Genomic DNA, 16,915 nt, shown 5'->3' on the forward strand with positions numbered 1-16,915 from the left:
TGTAAGTGGAAGTCATTGTCCATTGGCACGTTCCTCATAAGATCACATTTCAGGGACGTTAAATGCATGTACACAGTATGAAGACAACTTTATTGGGTTCACAGCAGGAATGCCTGCAACGTGGGGGGGGACACGAGCACTGGCACAGGTCAACCAGGATAGCGTCATTCGATCAGGGGTCGGGACGCTTTTTGCTAAGAGAGCTGTGAAAGGCACATACTTTAACATGTATTTCAGTGAGAGCCATACCATAATTTTTACGTAGAAAACACGTGATATGTATTTTTAAGCAAGTTTAGAATATAATTCTCTGAGTTTGTTCTTTTTAATAAAGTTTATACAGAAGCTAACCAATAATACATTAAAAAACGTCTTGCACTAATCAAATCTAGTAGGGCAACTGGGGTTTGAAAAAGCGCCGGCGCCATTTTGGCTCTGACACGCCGCAAGCCTGGAACCGCCTCATTTTTATACCTACGTCACATCCGGTTTTTACTTCCCGGTTCTGCTCTGCTCGCAGCTGAGCTCATATGGCTAAGCTAACTAGCGTGCTAACTCCTACCTCGCTCACTCATCATGAAAACGCCGGTGTGAGACACACAACAACCTGCATGTCAGCCTCACTTCATGGGTCGTAACAACCACAGACAGTCGGTCTACAACGTTTGGACTCCATGATCTGACTCAGAAAACTCAGAAAAGGATTTATCTCCTCCAGAATGTAAGAGTCTACCATTCCGTTGCTGTTTTGCTAAAGTTAGCTAAGGCATGTTAGCACTTTTTAGAAAGTTCATCCGGCGGCTCTTTAAAGTGTGTTTTTACCGTAAAGTCAATAAAGGTTTCTGAGTTGAATGAAAGTCAAAGTTTTAAGACCGCAAACGGAATACGGTGGAACTACTATGTTGCTTAAATGGCATGTAATGGCAATGATAGCTTAACACAGATTGAGCAACTGTAAAGTCGTCAAATCTAACATGACACTGTCACACTAGTGACAGTAGTACGAATGTAGTGAAGGTACACTTAAAATACATCTATTTTAAAAACGGCATAGAGTAATTGAACAATGTGAAAGCCAACTTGGTAATTGTTTTTAATTCAAACGTCAAAATGAAAGTCAAATTCAGTCATTTAAAATATTCTGTTCCTGACAATGTCCAGATAGTCTGGTTTGCTTCCCTATTTTTTATGTGTTTTACTTAAAACCAGTTCAAATGAAAGATCTGGGTGTGTTTTGTTCTTCCTGAGAATAAGGTGCTGTGTTTGTTTCAGCACATCCTGAAACATGGACGACCCAGACAGACCTCAGCGGAAAATGTCCACAGCAGGGGACAGCCTGTACAAAGTCCTGGGTCTGCAGAAGGGAGCATCAGCAGAGGAGATAAAAAAGGCCTACAGGTGGGTTTGCCAGGCTCTCAGGTCAGACTTGCTCTCCTCAATAGCTGTTTGGATTTCAAAGCAGTTTCTTTCTCATTGTAAGTCAGGAAAATAGAAATGATCTCTTCCAGTTATTGTACATGAAGGTATTACACAGCCCTTCTTGAGACCGCTGCTTCTTCTGGAATCATTTGACTCCAGGAAGCTGGCGTTGAGACACCATCCCGATAAGAACCCCGACAACCCTGAGGCAGCCGAGAGATTCAAAGAGATCAACAACGCCAACTCCATCCTCAGCGACGAGAACAAGCGCGTCATTTACGATGAGTACGGCTCCATGGGTCTCTACGTGGCCGAGCAGTTTGGGGACGAGAGCGTCAAATACTACTTCCTTATGTCCAAGTGCTGGTTTAAGGTGAGCTGGGAACTAGGATCAGGGCTCCACAGTGTGGCTAAATGCTCACATTTTGCCACTAAAATTTGAAGGTTGACCTCATTATGTGCCCGTCAATTTTCTGCTTGTGCTCCTAAAATTTTGCTCCTAAAAAGTTAAGGACGTCTGTTCTCCTAGTAGAAAAAAACCTTAGCACAAATAAGGTATTGAAAGCTGGACTCAGTCTGAGCACATTTTTGTTGCTGTTGTTCTTCAGGCCCTTCTGGTGTGTTGTGGGATTTTCACCTGCTGCTGCTGCTTCTGCTGCTGCTGCTTCTGCTGCGGGAAGTGCAAGCCCTCTGAGGAAGAGGAGAACGGATTCTACGTGGATCCCGATGACCTGGAAGCGGAAATCAGAGAACAGGAGGATGGTGAGCGGCTGTTACAATGTGTGCACGTTAAATAAAAGAAGTATCTAGTGAATTTAGTGCATCAGGGATCGGCTCTAAGCCCCTTCTTGTTAATTTAATATATTTATTAATATAGTTTGAAAATCCTCAAGAGTGAAGCCGCAAAGCATGATGTGATGAGTGGAAAAGTCCTGATGCTAAGGTTAGGTTGACTTTCTCCCTCTTTGTTAAAGGAACTGTATTGCATGTCATTGTTTCCCAGCACGAGACGCCGTAATTGTCATCCAGCCGAGCTCTTCTGCCAATGCTGACGCCTCGGGCGCTCATGGAGCTGCTGATGGAGCTGCTGATGGAGCTGCTGATGGAGCTGCTGATGGAGCTGCTGATGGAGCTGCTGATGGAGCTGCTGATGGAGCTGCTGATGCCGCCTCAGGTAAAGATGCTGCCCGGTGTGTCGAAGCAAAACGCTAAAAACTCATACACCAGTGACCTGCGCTACAACACATGACATTACAAATGCTTTTAGCAAAACATTGCTAACCTTTACCTTCCTCTTGTTAGCTTTCTGGTATCATCTCCTATGTTAACGGGTGGGTTTTGACCCATGTATTAAATCAGCTATAAAATACACTAAAAACAATAAGTTACCATCAAATTTGCTTCTCATGTCTTGGTTACCTTCTTAGGCTTCCTCATCCATGAAAATGTTGCTTTTAATACTTTTGGTGTGGGCATGGAGGCCTTTTTTTGTCACTATGACCCTCTTTCCATGATCCAAATGGATCTTTCCATGATCCAAATGGATCTTTCCATGATATTCCCATAATATTTAGATTTTATTCTAATTACAGTGTTGTTGTTCTTTTGAAACACGGCACCCAGCATTTGAACATGCCAAACTGTGTCACCCCCTGCAGGCGAGGTCAAGGCCATCGTCGTCCAGCCCCACGCCAGCAACGGAGCCATACATCTGTCGGTGGAGGAGTGAGTGGGTCAGGCTCTTAGTGGTCCTGGTCTTGGCTCCAAGTCTGGATAGAGTTTTTTTTTTTTTTCCTTTTTTGTTTACATTACAGCAGTTATTTTGGATTTATTTTTGCTTCCAGCTAGATATTTATCTTTTTAAAACATGCTATTTTTGAGGGGAGACCAAAGCCTCGTCTCCTCACGCACTTTAAACGCGTGTCAAAGTGCCAATGATGGCCGGATATGAACGTGAACGATGCCAAGCAACTGCAAAAATGGACTGAAAGGCACCAAGATGGCTGCCACAATCAAGGCCAAGATGACTCAAGTGAAGGTGCCATGTATTCAGTCCCATATGTACATCATCAAGTGACTTCCTTTTCCTGTTTGGTCCTGGCCCGGCGATGCGGCTGTTTGAGACCTTCAATCCAAATCCTGTTTTTATGTCCGTTTTTATTCCACATATACGCAAGAGAAAGCCTTTCATTTTTAATCCAATGTGTTTTATTTCTTGGATGTATATTATGTGTTGGACATCAGCAATATATTGAAAGAACGAGTGTAGAAGGTGAATGTTTTTTCTTTTGTAGGCTTTATTTGTACTTACGGATGTATCTTCATCCCAACATTCCCAACGTGTATCTCTCCTGGATAAACGTTTGTCACTCTGTTCTGATGGAATAAACTCAGGTGTCATTGATCCCACTGCGTCCACCTGCAAGCTCATTGGCCGGCAGCGTGCTCCGCCTCCTGACAGATAACGCCCGTCGGAGCAGGTGGCTTTTCTCTCGGCAACAGTTGAGTCTATGGAGCCGTCTGCCGAATCCGAGAAACCGCTCCTGGAGTGCCGAGAGCGTCCATCCTGGTACGCGGCTCACATGTTGCCGACTCGTATTGCGTGTCGTCACCAGTTCTTCTTTCTTTCAGCGCTCGGGATCAACGCGGTTCTCACTCGGACGCCCCCCTTCCAGACCACCTGCAGCAGCTGGAGCGGTCCTGTGGTGGCGAGCTGGGTGTGACGTCGCCGAATGAAAGCGAGGCGAGATGTGTGGCCAGGAGGAAGCTCCTTGTTGCCTTGGCGATCAGCCTAATCTTCATGGTTGGGGAGGTGGTTGGTGAGTCTCCTATTTATATACATAGCAATATTAGCTTTTTCACAAATATATGAATAAATCATCACGCATTTTTAACATATTTATTTCATAATAATATTAATGTTATTCTATCTATTTACCTAAATTAAGCATTTTCAAGCATAAAAATGGCAAAATGAAGTAAAATACACAAAGTAGCATGAGTCTTATTTTTGTCTTGGAGTGTAAAGGTGCATATAGGGGTGTTATTCCATGTCCACAGGGCTCTAATGTTTTCTGTAACTATGAAAATACGGCTGTTTGATTCGATTAAAATATTTAATTGCATTTTGTCCATATTTAACTGGTAACATATCACCCTTAATCGCAGCTCCAAATAAGTTATCTATGAGAAGTATGGATGTAAAACTCTTAAATTATTATGAATTATTATTCATTTAATTTAATGCAATGCAAATTAATGCAATGCAAATTTTAAATAAAAAATATAATAAAATCATAATAATCCGTAATAATTTATAGTAATTTAAGCGTTTTACATCCATACTTATCATAGATTACTTATTAAATTCATAATAATTTATAATAATTTAAGCGTTTTACATCCATACTTATCATAGATTACTTATTAAACGTATGAAATGAAATGAAATGATTCAATACTACATCACATTTTATGCATTGTGTCCCACTTTGACGGTTCTTGGACGCATCTTCTAACTTTCCTACACTTTCTCCCAGACTGTATTGTATAGATTTTAAAATGCTGACGCTATGCTGGAATACATAAATGTAACATTTCATCATCTTATTGAGTGCTAATGTGCTTATTATTATGGAACACTTTCTGAAAAACAAATCCCAGGCTCATACTGGTGGGTGGGGGTTCTCAATTAGATGTTTTAGACCATATATAATCAATAATGTCAAGTAGAGGCTGCGTGGTGGGGGAGTGGTTCTCTGTTGATTTTGTGCTCTCTATTAGATGTTTTAGACCATATATAATCAATAATGTCAAGTAGAGGCTGCGTGGTGGCGGAGTGGTTCTCTGTTCATTTTGTGCTCTCTATTAGATGTTTTAGACCATATATAATCAATAATGTCAAGTAGAGGCTGCGTGGTGGCGGAGTGGTTCTCTGTTCATTTTGTGCCCTCTATTAGATGTTTTAGACAATATATAATCAATAATGTCAAGTAGAGGCTGCGTGGTGGGGGAGTGGTTCTCTGTTCATTTTGTGCCCTCTATTAGATGTTTTAGACCATATATAATCAATAATGTCAAGTAGAGGCTGCGTGGTGGCGGAGTGGTTCTCTGTTCATTTTGTGCCCTCTATTAGATGTTTTAGACCATATATAATCAATAATGTCAAGTAGAGGCTGCGTGGTGGCGGAGTGGTTCTCTGTTCATTTTGTGCTCTCTATTAGATGTTTTAGACCATATATAATCAATAATGTCAAGTAGAGGCTGCGTGGTGGCGGAGTGGTTCTCTGTTCATTTTGTGCCCTCTATTAGATGTTTTAGACAATATATAATCAATAATGTCAAGTAGAGGCTGCGTGGTGGCGGAGTGGTTCTCTGTTCATTTTGTGCTCTCTATTAGATGTTTTAGACCATATATAATCAATAATGTCAAGTAGAGGCTGCGTGGTGGCGGAGTGGTTCTCTGTTCATTTTGTGCCCTCTATTAGATGTTTTAGACCATATATAATCAATAATGTCAAGTAGAGGCTGCGTGGTGGCGGAGTGGTTCTCTGTTCATTTTGTGCTCTCTATTAGATGTTTTAGACCATATATAATCAATAATGTCAAGTAGAGGCTGCGTGGTGGCGGAGTGGTTCTCTGTTCATTTTGTGCTCTCTATTAGATGTTTTAGACCATATATAATCAATAATGTCAAGTAGAGGCTGCGTGGTGGAGGAGTGGTTTGCTTGTAGACCTTACAGCTCGGACACCCGAGTTCAACACCACCCCTCGGCCATCTCTGTGTGGAGTTTGCATGTTTTCTCCGGGTACTCCGCCCCCCCCCCCATTCCAAAAACATGCTAGGTTAATTAGCGAGCATTCTACAGGCGGGTACGCCGCCCACAGCCTGGCCATCATGACGGACGCGGCACACCTGCTGACTGACGTTGGAAGCATCGCTGTGAGCATCTTCTCTCTCTGGGTCTCAGGACGCCCGCCCACCCCCACCATGACCTTTGGGTGGCATCGAGCAGGTGACCCCTCCCATACAAAAGACCCGTCTGCTGGTACTTGGACTAGATGAGCAGTGTCTGTCCTCCAGAGGTTCTGGGCATGCTGCTGTCGCTCATGTCCATCTGGACCGTGACGGCGGTGCTGGTCTTGTCGGCCGTGCAGAGGATCACAGACGGCGGCGGCGGCGGCGGCTACCACATCGACGCCGACGTGATGCTTCTCACTTCGGGCTGTGCTGTGGCCGCAAATATCCTGTGAGTACCGTAAATACTACAGTCAACCCCCCAGTCTCCTATTGTCCACGGGTGCATGGTTGGTTAAAAAAAACACAGCTGTGGCTGTAGGCAACCTCCTGATGTCATTTTTTAAAGATAACGTGATGTTTGAAGAGCTTTTAGTTATTGTTCAGGACCATGTGGTCAAAGGAAGTCCACTTTCTCATGCACTCCAAATCATTCTTAGTTAAAGATGAAGTTATATACAGTCTTCCTTCGCTGCAGATGCTTTATTGATCTCAAAGAGAAATATTAGTTCATATTTATTTATTGAGTGACAGAAAAGTAGTAATTTTACAAGAATGCTGTAATGTTGTAGTGTGTATGTATGTAGTGTGTGTATATATACATATATGTATATGTATATATATATATATACGTATATGTGTGTATATATATATATATATATATATGTATATGACCCCTGTTCCAGGATGGTCGTGATCCTCCACCAGTCGGGTGTCTCTCACAGCCACGCCTTCTCCGCCGCTCACGGCAACGCCAGCGTGAAGGCCGCTTTCATCCACGCGGTGGGAGACCTGGTGCAGAGTGTCGGCGTCCTGCTGACGGCTGCCGTCATCCGACTGTGGGTGAGTTGCAGCACGCCATGCGCACGCCATGCGCACGCCATGCGCACGCCATGCGCACGCCATGCGCACGCCATGCGCACGCCATGCGCACGCCATGCGCACGCCAAAGTATCTTCATCTGAGGTTTTCTTCTTCTTCCTCTGGCAGCCTGAATGCAAAGCCGCCGACCCCGTATGCACGCTGCTCTTCTCGGTGCTCGTCATGTGGAGCACCTTGCCCGCCGCCAGGGATGTGTTCCGAGTGCTGATGGATGGTAGACCGGGCATCAAACATCATCATCATCATCATTGTTGTTATTCTGATTAAGGCGCAATCTTCTTCCTGCAGGTGCCCCGCCCAACGTCTGCTACACTTCCGTGCGGGACGTCCTGCTGTCCGTGCCAGGGGTGGCGTCGCTACACGACCTGCACGTGTGGAGCCTGGACACCACCCACTGTTTACTTTGTGTGCACGTGACGGCAGGTAAGACCACACGATGGAGACTTGGAAGTCATGTACAGTATATACAGTATATACAGTATATGTTTGCATGTTCCATACCATTATTCTATTCAATTCTCTCCTTACATCACACACCGTTATCTTCCTCAAAATTGTTTTACTAATTATTTTGGATGTGGTAAGGTGTTTTTTTCCTTACTTCCTGCCAAACAATATGCTTTCAAATATATTTGAAATGTTTAAAAAATCATTTTTAACTACTTTATTTTTTTTATTTATGTTATACATTTTTTAAACATGTTTTATACATATACTTTTACATGAATTTTTAAAAAAATATTTAAAAATAAAATGCTTTACATGCATTTTTATGTACTAGAACGTTTTTTTTAAACAGAACACCTTTATCTTTTACACTTTGAAAGAATATACATAAAACATGTTACATTGTTACATTCAACTGGTGTTTTTTTAACACTTTTTTTAAACAATACATAAAAATAATTGAGAAAAAGAAGCTTCAATTTCTGAATATGATTCTTTTGAGGTTCATTTTAGCATTTTTGTAAATAGAAATGGAGGGGTATAGTGACAAAAAAAGACCAAAAGTATTAAAATCAACATTTTCATGGATGAGGAAGCCTAAGAAGGTAACCAAGACATGAGAAGCAAATTTGATGGTAACTTATTGTTTTTAGTGTATTTTATAGCTGATTTAATACATGGGTCAAAACCCACCCGTTAACATAGGAGATGATACCAGAAAGCTAACACAAGAGGAAGGATATAGTACGACATATTCCAGACATTAGGACAGCTAAGCCATGCAGTAGAAGTACTCGCCGCTCGCTGACGTGTGATTGGATGTAAACGCTGTATGTTGCAGAGGACGACGCTGATCCACTCGTCATCCTGGCAACAGCAACAGAACTCCTGCGTTCAGAGTTTGGCTTCACCGGAATGACACTCCAAGTGGAACAGTCCGGAACCACCAAGACGGACTGGTGACCCCCCCAATGAAAAGTGAGGGAGGATGCTGCATAGACGTGGAAGTAGATAAAAAAAAAGAAAAAGTACCAATTATTCGTCACATGAGGGCGCCAGATCGCACACATGAGGAACTACTGAGGATTTGATTAGCGCTAAAATGTCTGTAGAATGATGTAGAGGCAAACTTGGTATTTTTGTTGCATGGAAACATGTTCTGCACATTTGTAGCAGTTTGTACAAATAAACATTCCCACGTTATTCTCAAGGCACAGCTGAGCTCTCCCATTTTCCACGTGTGCAAAAAAAGACATAAATAGTGCAGTTTTTAGCACATCCCTAATCAGGACGTTGTCCATCCTCCCAGTAGCGAGCGTAGGCCTCCCGGAACATGTCCGCGCAAGCGATTTTGGCTTTGAGTTTGGAGCAGATGAGGAATGATCCGCCCATCTTGCGATGCAGGGAGTAGGTCTCCTCGGGCGGCGGCGTCAGGCGCTCCCTCAGCATGACCGGGATGAGGCGGTGGATGCGCTCGGTGGTGCTCTGCGCGCCGAAGTCGAAGGGCTCTGACGAGGCGAAGGCCTCCCCCAGGGTCATGACGGCGTCCACGTGGGCGTTCTCCATCGCCTGAGGACCAGAAGTCGTCTGTTTGTGTTTTTGCGTTGGCGGCGACCAAAAAGTTTCTTACCTTGGACTCGAATCCAGTAAGGAACTTCATGTCTCGGGATCTCTGCAGGACGCCTTCTCTGTCTTGATGTGCGGCCGCGTTGATAACCTGGACAGCAACACACGAATCAGAACATACGATGGCACTTGAAAAGCAACAATACATTTTTCATATCTACAAGAAAAATTACATTTAAAATTAATGCACAAAATAATATTAACATTTGAATTCAAATTAACACGTGAACTAGCACTAAAATGTCAAAACTATTGAAATGCATTCAAATTAATATGTGAAATAATACATAAATATGAATATATATAAATACACATAAATATAAAATGCATCAGTAATGCATGAAACAATACATTACATGTTTTCATTATATTTAAATTAATTCAGGAAATTCATAACATTTTAAGAATAATCAGTGCATAATCAGTGGGGCTTTACGACTACTACTAGTGCTACAACTACTACTACTACTACTACTACTACTACTACAACAGTGACTAAACCACGACCTCTGGTGGCACACAATGGAATTGCAAGCGTCAGGTCTTACCTCCATGTACGAGTCTGTGAAAGTTTTGTCAAATTGTCGCGTGGCTCCAAAGTCTAAGAGCGCCACCTGCCAACACGACAATCGTGACTTCACTTTGGACGCGTTGGAAATAAAAACCACGTTGCAGCTCACCTTGTGTGTTTGCGGGTCGTAGAAGAAGTTGGACCAGTTGGGGTCCGTCTGCATGTAGCGGAACTCGAAAAGCTCCCTCAGGCACAAAATGAGGATTTGCTCACAAATCTATCCAAAAGGTGAAAGAAAGTTCCGGTGAACAAAGTTTGTGTTTGGAACACCAAAAAAAAAAAAAAAACGCTTCTCCGGTGCCGAGCCGTACCTCGTTCCTGAGCTCCTGGGAGAGTTCTGTAGCCCGGTCCAGAGGGAAGCCCGATACCAGCGTGGTGGTCAGGATGTGGCGGCTGCTCAGTTCGTCAATCACATCGGGCACGTTGAAGAATGGGTGGCCCTTCAGCAGCTCTCTGACACACACACACACACACACACACACACACACACACACAGTTAACTTCCTCAAAATTGTTTTACAAATCATTTTGGATGTGGTAAGGTGGTTTTTTTCCTTACTTCTCCCCAAACAGTAAGTTGTCACATATTTAAAAAAATATTTTTAACATCTGCTTTATTTCAGATGGTACACGTTTGTTTTATACATATACTTTTGCATGAATTTTTACGTTTTAAAATTAAAATTGTTTACATTCTACAACTTTTTTTACAGAATACATTTTTATTTTACACTTTAAAAATATTTACATTAAAAAACACGCGTTTCATGAGTTTTTATGTAGCAGAAGTGGGGTTTTTTTACACTTTTTTTAAACGCTTTTTAAACAATACATTAAAACAGGGGTGGGCAAATACTTTCACTCGTGGGCCGCATTGAGGAAACAAAATTGTCCGGGGGGGCCAGAACATACATATATATATATATATATATATATATTTAACACATACACTATTTTATACTTATAATTTTCCTTGAATTTTTTTTTGTCTAATTTTATCTGTAAGTGTTATATACTATCAGCTGTATGTTTTCATGTCCCTTTTTTTCAGGAGCACTTTAAACATCACACCACATCTAACTACGTCATTTAATTTGACAGTTTTGTTGTTTTTTTTTTACTAAATAAGACTTGCAAGTCATGTTGCCAGTTTGTATGTTAAAAGTTGAAATACTTAGAAAGCAACTGGCGGGCCGGATTCAAACGCTTGGTGGGCCGCATGTGGCCCCCGGGCCGTAGTTTGCCCACCCCTGCATTAAAACAATGTGTGTGTGTGTGTGTGCGCGTTTTTACATACGAGAACTTTTTTTTACAGAACACTTTTACACTTATATATATATATACTTAATATTTACATAAAAAAACATGTGTTACATGAGTTTTTATGTAGCAGAAGTGTGTGGGTTTTTTTTTTTTTACACACTTTTTAAACAATACATAAAAAAATGACATGCATTTTCATTTGGCAGAATGTAAGTATATTTTTTTACACTTAAGAAAATATATCATCTGTTTCCATGAATGTTTTTATAGCAGAACTCGTGATTTTTTTTACACTTTTTAAAAATGAAACAATTTTTGACATGCATTTTATATAGCAGATGTGTTGTTTTTACCCTTAAAAAATATAGAATTTGTTTACATGCTTTTTTTTAATATATTTTTTTGTACAACAGAACCTGTTTTGAATACATTTTTTACATGAATATAAAGCATTATTAACTTTTTTAAAATGTTTGATGGAATAAGCTCGTCTTATCAATCTTGCGTTGCGTTGGGCAGCAGCAAATAGTGCAGATAGCGCATGCCAGTTTACGGTATCAACAAGGCGTGCAGGACTCACTGGAACTTTCTGGTACACTGGGCCTCTCGGACGTAATCGCATTCCAGCGCCAGCTCTCGGCTCATGACCTGGATGAGGTGCTCTGGGAACAGACCTGCGCAAGAAAGGAGAAGAAATAAGAACACGGAAGCGTGGCGTCGAACAATAGCGAGTTATCTTCGAGCCGACGTGTGCGTGGCACCTTGAGGTAGAGCGTTGCTTAAGCTCAGAGCCGCCATGATGTTGCTGACGTCGCTGTCGATACTCTTGGAGACGGCGGGATACTGAGGGAAGATGGAGAGGTGGCGTTTTGCTCCTCTTGGCCGCATGGTTCTTTCTCACCTGAATCTTCATGGCCACCTCCCTGCCGTCTTTCAGCATAGCCAGATGCACCTGGCCGATGGACGCCGCCGCGAAGGGCTTCTCCTCAAAGTAGTCCAGACGCTGGCGCCAGTCGGGGCCCAGGTCGCTGCTGATGGCCTTCTGCACAACGCACAAGCCGTTCCTTCATTTCAGCCTCTGTGCACCCCCCCTCTAGAAACACACATTACCAGCATCTGCTTGGTGGGCATGAAGTCTGCACTCTGGCGAACTCGATCAAAGATTTTGGCCAGCTGAGGGTTAATGAAGGCGTCGTCTAAAGAGGAGTTATTTGATTGTTGTTATTCCTCATCAATACATGAACCCCCCCCTCCCCCCCCCCAAGGCATCCTCTACATGAATGATGCAAACACGCCCAAAAAAAAGAAGATATTTTAATTTGTGTTTCATACTTTATTCAAAGTATTTGATTTGTGGCGGGCTGCTCCACATTCATATACAGATACAACTCACTCACATTTCCCATGGGGGGTGGGGGCGGGTCCAACTTATGACTTTGTGGTCATGGTCTTTTTTATCGCCCTACACAAATAACTCCAAAGCGTTTAGCGGGAATTTAGAAATACCAGTTGGTTTAAGTTGGTGGTCGATGCCTTGTTTTGGTTTCGTTACACCGTGAGAAAGTATATTGTACGTGCACACCCCCACCCGCGGTGTAGCCCCTCCCTACCTTGAATGCTGAGCATCTGTCCGAGTTTCAACGCAGCGCCGCGGACTTTGCACAGCGTACGGACGATCCTCTCAGCATTGGCTTCAGACAGGAAGGCGGTGGCATCCAAGATGGCCTTTCTATCGCCTGAAAACGTAGCAACATGACCCGATGGATACGTTTGTCTGCTATGACTAAGTATTGTTTCATATTCCAGAAAGAATATCCTACCTTGCTCTTGTTGAGGTTTAAAGGTTTTCTTGGCCACTTCAGCGATGGCGCCAATGCCGAGTCCCACTGCCAAACCTGGACAAACGTGCGCACACAACACGGACATAACGCTATGGAGGCTGGATGACACCAGGCTTCATTCAGCATGTGTCCATCGTAGAATGAACCCTCCTGTCAGCCAATCAGCATCTTCGTCCCAGTACGCGGGGGCGGGGCTACAGAATGCTAGCAAGTTAGCAAGCAATGAAGGCAAAAAGCCATTGCTACAATATAGTAGATGAACGTATAAAACCTGTTGGTGACCTTCTCTGATTGTTTTTTTAACATGATTAGAGCGCTCCGGACATGAAATAGCACCCCTACAGTCATCTGTACAATCCTATGATACAATATAGTAGACGTCACCAGAGAAAATAGACATGTAAAACCTATTTATGACCTTCTAAATTGGCTTCTTAACATGATGAGAGCCCTCCGGACATGAAATAACACCCCTACAGTCATCTGTACAATCCTATGATACAATATAGTAGACGTCACCAGAGAAAATAGACATGTAAAACCTATTTATGACCTTCTAAATTGGCTTCTTAACATGAGAGCCCTCCGGACATGAAATAACGCCCCTACAGTCATCTGTACAATCCTATGATACAATATAGTAGACGTCACCAGAGAAAATAGACATGTAAAACCTATTTATGACCTTCTAAATTGGCTTCTTAACATGATTAGAGCCCTCCGGACATGAAATAACACCCCTACAGTTATCTGTACAATCCTATGATACAATATAGTAGACGTCACCAGAGAAAATAGACATGCAAAACCTATTTATGACCTTCTAAATTGGCTTCTTAACATGATTAGAGCTCTCCGGACATGAAATAACACCCCTACAGTCATCTGTACAATCCTATGATACAATATAGTAGACGTCACCAGAGAAAATAGACATGTAAAACCTATTTATGACCTTCTAAATTGGCTTCTTAACATGATTAGAGCCCTCTGGACATAAAATAACACCCCTATAGTCACCTTTTTCGATACTATTATCTATTACAGTGGACTTAAAGAGAGAAATACTAATAGCATACTAACGCTAACATTAGCATTCTAACATTTTTAGCCATTTTCAGAGGTAGACACTTTGTTAGGTGTAACCATAGTAACATGAGCATATTTGCACACCCGCCTAATTATCCTCCAACTCATCAACGCGAGGGTGGTCTTGGACAGGAACAGCAGGAAGGCGTGTGAACGTACCTCCAAAACTCACTAGCCGTCCAATGCGAGTGACGGGCACTTTTCTCTCTCGGGCGCTTTCACTCAGCTGAAACAGAAACCGAAACCAAGAACATTAACGTCATTAATATCACCACTTGAATTGAAAATGGATTTTTCTTTAATATTTCAACTTTGTTACTAAAATGTTCTCGTGTATATAAGCAGGAAGTGAACAAACGTAAGAGTTAGTGATTGTAAAAGTAGCAGATGGAGGGGTAGGATTTAATAAGCTTTGCTTCTTCCTACTCCTTTTGGACATGTGGAACTGGGAACTGATTATGGGATGCACTCAATTGGAATCTGATGCATGTTCAAATGAAATGAAACCATGACCATTTTTGGTTCTATTTTTAGACTATTTATCCACTGTTAATAAACGTCCCAAATGTCCCACTGTGGACAACCTGCCTGGAGCTACAGCGTATACACACGTAGACGAGGGCCTATACCACTTGCTTGTAGGGCTTCACGTCCTCCCTCTTGCTGCTCCTCGCCTTGTCCACGTCCTCCGCTGTCAGTCTCCCCACTGATTGGTTGTCTCGGCTTAACATTCTGCTGCTGCTGCGGTGCGCACGTACGGGCTGGAGGGGCAGGTCCGAGCGTGACCTGGCCCGCTTGGTTCTTCCTCCACGTTCCGGGCCCGTACCTCCGTTTTGACCGCCACACAGCCAGGAAGGGAAGGTGGAGCATCCGCGGACGAGGAGGTCCCCGTGTTTGTTCACCGTTTCCTGGAATCATTCCACATTACTTTGGAGCATCTGTGTGCAAGTTAGCATCTTCTCAGGTGTGCTATAGAAATGATATACAGTATATAATAATAAATAATATAATATCATGCTACGGTAGTAGTGCCTTCTTGTCATTTAGCAGTTGCTTGCCAAAATATAAACCATGCTGTAGACTGTTGAATCTAGTGGCCTCTAGTGGTGAGCAAGCACATTGCAACCACATGAAATCCCTCCTTTTCCAGCTGCCCATTATTTTTTTTAATATGAACGAATTTAAAAAACGGCCACAATAATCAATATTCTACATAAACACAATTAATAATTAGTCTTGTTATTTCTATAGATGCATCGTTTGTGATAGAGATGCTGTATTGGATGCATTTTGATGCACTTAATATTAAGTGCATTTTGAGATAGCTAAATCTCCAAAAAGCATGACTGTACGATACAATTACGTCATTTCAACATCTTCCATCCCATAATAACCCTTCAAGCCAGTAAAAGAAAAGCTGGCAGAGGTTTGCAATAGTTGTGGCTCCACAAGTGGGGTCCACTCTCACCCGCAGCGATCCGTGATGGAAGCTGCCGGCACCGGCTAGCCCTGCCGGGGGAGCCCGGCCCACAGCCTGCTTGATCCAGGCGAGAGCCACCGTCCGAAGCACCGCGTCGCCTGTCATGTTGCTCTGGAGCGCCCACCTGAACGGTCGGGTAGTCTTCATTAGAGTTTTAAAAGACAGAATGAACGCTTTGGTTGAATTGAGTGTACTCACCAACAAAGTGGTTCACCTTCATTTGACTTGACGCCGAGTCAAGGCTCGTCTCGTCTCCGCTCAAGGACACTTTTCTACCCGAGGAACACCCGCGGGGAGGTCCGCTCACAGTGAGGGAGGGGCAGTTCATCCGAGTGTCAGCCTATCCACATAGAGACCGACGCCACCGGAGAACGGAGGCCGCTGGGGAGCGACTATCAGCCCGCTTGTTAGAGCCTAGAAGTCGGCCTCACGGCTGACGTGTCCGGAGCGGGGGCGGTCCCTGAGGTGGCCACGTGTGATGCGTTCAACGCACAATCGTCGGCATTCGGAAAAAGTGATTCCGCTTTTCTTTCAGCGCCAAAGAAAAGTTTTTAAAAGTAGCCTATCTTATCATGACTATGTTGAACAATTACACGCCGTTGTAGTATTTCTAAAAAAAAAAAAAAAAACAACTTAAAAACAATGAAATAGATTACAATATGTGTGTGGTACTTTTTACCATTACCACTTGTTCACCATTTATCATACTTTGTAGCATATATGGTAGATTTTGTGACATATTTTTTGCTCCCTGAAGGATTAAACATGTAGTTTTATTTTTCTTAAAAAGCCGTAGACTTGTGAGCTTGTATGTTTAAAAATACGTCAATATTTAACCTTGGACTGCAGGGATGTCCAAACGTCCACCGAGGGCCACGGACTTCAAAATAAAATGCCAGAGTTCTAGATATTTCTATATCAGGGGTCAGCAACCTGCGGCTCCAGAGCCACATGTGGCTCTTCAGACTCTTTATTGTGGCTCCCTTTGCGATGCTTGAATATTTTTAACACCCGAGTGGGGAAAATGCACATCTTTTGTAATGAGTTTTAAAAAATCCAACTTTGTCTGAGACCATGAATGCATCCTGAGTGAGTTCTGACTGCTATCCAGTTCAGTACATGAAGAAAAACAGGTAATACTTACCTACAAATCTAAAAAATAAATTCGAGATAATTTAAAAACAGCGGCATGGGAACTTGTTTTTACGTTTACAGTAGTTTACACATACATTTATGTAAGTTTATCTCCAAAACTAGCAAGAGTACTCCAACTCGTCTTT

General features: G+C 42.7%; 3 protein-coding genes across 7 annotated transcripts; 2 read left to right on the forward strand and 1 right to left on the reverse strand.

Moving 5' to 3' along the window:
• The first annotated feature begins 470 nt into the window (after positions 1 to 470).
• On the forward strand, positions 471 to 3,823 carry dnajc5gb (DnaJ (Hsp40) homolog, subfamily C, member 5 gamma b). Of its 3 annotated transcripts, none has more exons than XM_078798939.1 (7): positions 471 to 721; positions 1,273 to 1,398; positions 1,579 to 1,792; positions 2,028 to 2,181; positions 2,423 to 2,481; positions 2,542 to 2,593; positions 3,078 to 3,823. In XM_078798939.1, the coding sequence occupies exons 2-7, from the start codon at positions 1,286 to 1,288 to the stop codon at positions 3,146 to 3,148; spliced, it is 663 nt and encodes a 220-aa protein (XP_078655065.1). In that variant the 5' UTR covers positions 471 to 721; positions 1,273 to 1,285; the 3' UTR covers positions 3,149 to 3,823. The 3 variants fall into 3 exon arrangements, with proteins under 3 accessions (XP_078655065.1, XP_078655066.1, XP_078655064.1); XM_078798940.1 differs by having other exon boundaries at positions 2,566 to 2,593; XM_078798938.1 differs by having other exon boundaries at positions 473 to 721; positions 2,423 to 2,593.
• A 24-nt stretch (positions 3,824 to 3,847) lies between these two features.
• LOC131106708 (proton-coupled zinc antiporter SLC30A2-like) lies at positions 3,848 to 8,973 on the forward strand. 2 transcript variants are annotated; one of them, XM_058056033.2, is made up of 8 exons: positions 3,848 to 3,988; positions 4,051 to 4,238; positions 6,288 to 6,434; positions 6,503 to 6,668; positions 7,123 to 7,279; positions 7,427 to 7,532; positions 7,607 to 7,741; positions 8,607 to 8,973. In XM_058056033.2, exons 1-8 carry the CDS (start codon positions 3,930 to 3,932, stop codon positions 8,726 to 8,728), a joined length of 1,080 nt encoding a protein of 359 aa, XP_057912016.2. In that variant the 5' UTR covers positions 3,848 to 3,929; the 3' UTR covers positions 8,729 to 8,973. The 2 variants fall into 2 exon arrangements, with proteins under 2 accessions (XP_057912016.2, XP_078655063.1); XM_078798937.1 differs by having other exon boundaries at positions 6,390 to 6,434.
• On the reverse strand, positions 8,124 to 16,376 carry coq8ab (coenzyme Q8A, genome duplicate b). 2 transcript variants are annotated; one of them, XM_058056032.2, is made up of 15 exons: positions 15,834 to 16,376; positions 15,624 to 15,759; positions 14,785 to 15,063; positions 14,315 to 14,381; positions 13,046 to 13,120; positions 12,836 to 12,961; positions 12,336 to 12,421; positions 12,127 to 12,267; positions 11,987 to 12,068; positions 11,806 to 11,899; positions 10,274 to 10,415; positions 10,072 to 10,179; positions 9,940 to 10,005; positions 9,396 to 9,482; positions 8,124 to 9,334 (listed from the first exon to the last, which is right to left on the reverse strand). In XM_058056032.2, exons 2-15 carry the CDS (start codon positions 15,738 to 15,740, stop codon positions 9,047 to 9,049), a joined length of 1,758 nt encoding a protein of 585 aa, XP_057912015.2. In that variant the 5' UTR covers positions 15,741 to 15,759; positions 15,834 to 16,376; the 3' UTR covers positions 8,124 to 9,046. The 2 variants fall into 2 exon arrangements, with proteins under 2 accessions (XP_057912015.2, XP_078655062.1); XM_078798936.1 differs by lacking the exon at positions 15,834 to 16,376 and having other exon boundaries at positions 14,792 to 15,063; positions 15,624 to 15,753.
• Between the last annotated feature and the right edge of the window lie 539 nt (positions 16,377 to 16,915).

The sequence above is a fragment of the Doryrhamphus excisus genome, linkage group LG19 (genome assembly GCF_037039965.1).
Source record: "Doryrhamphus excisus strain RoL-2023G ecotype Guam linkage group LG19, RoL_Dexc_Guam_v1.1, whole genome shotgun sequence".
Lineage (NCBI taxonomy): Eukaryota > Metazoa > Chordata > Actinopteri > Syngnathiformes > Syngnathidae > Doryrhamphus > Doryrhamphus excisus.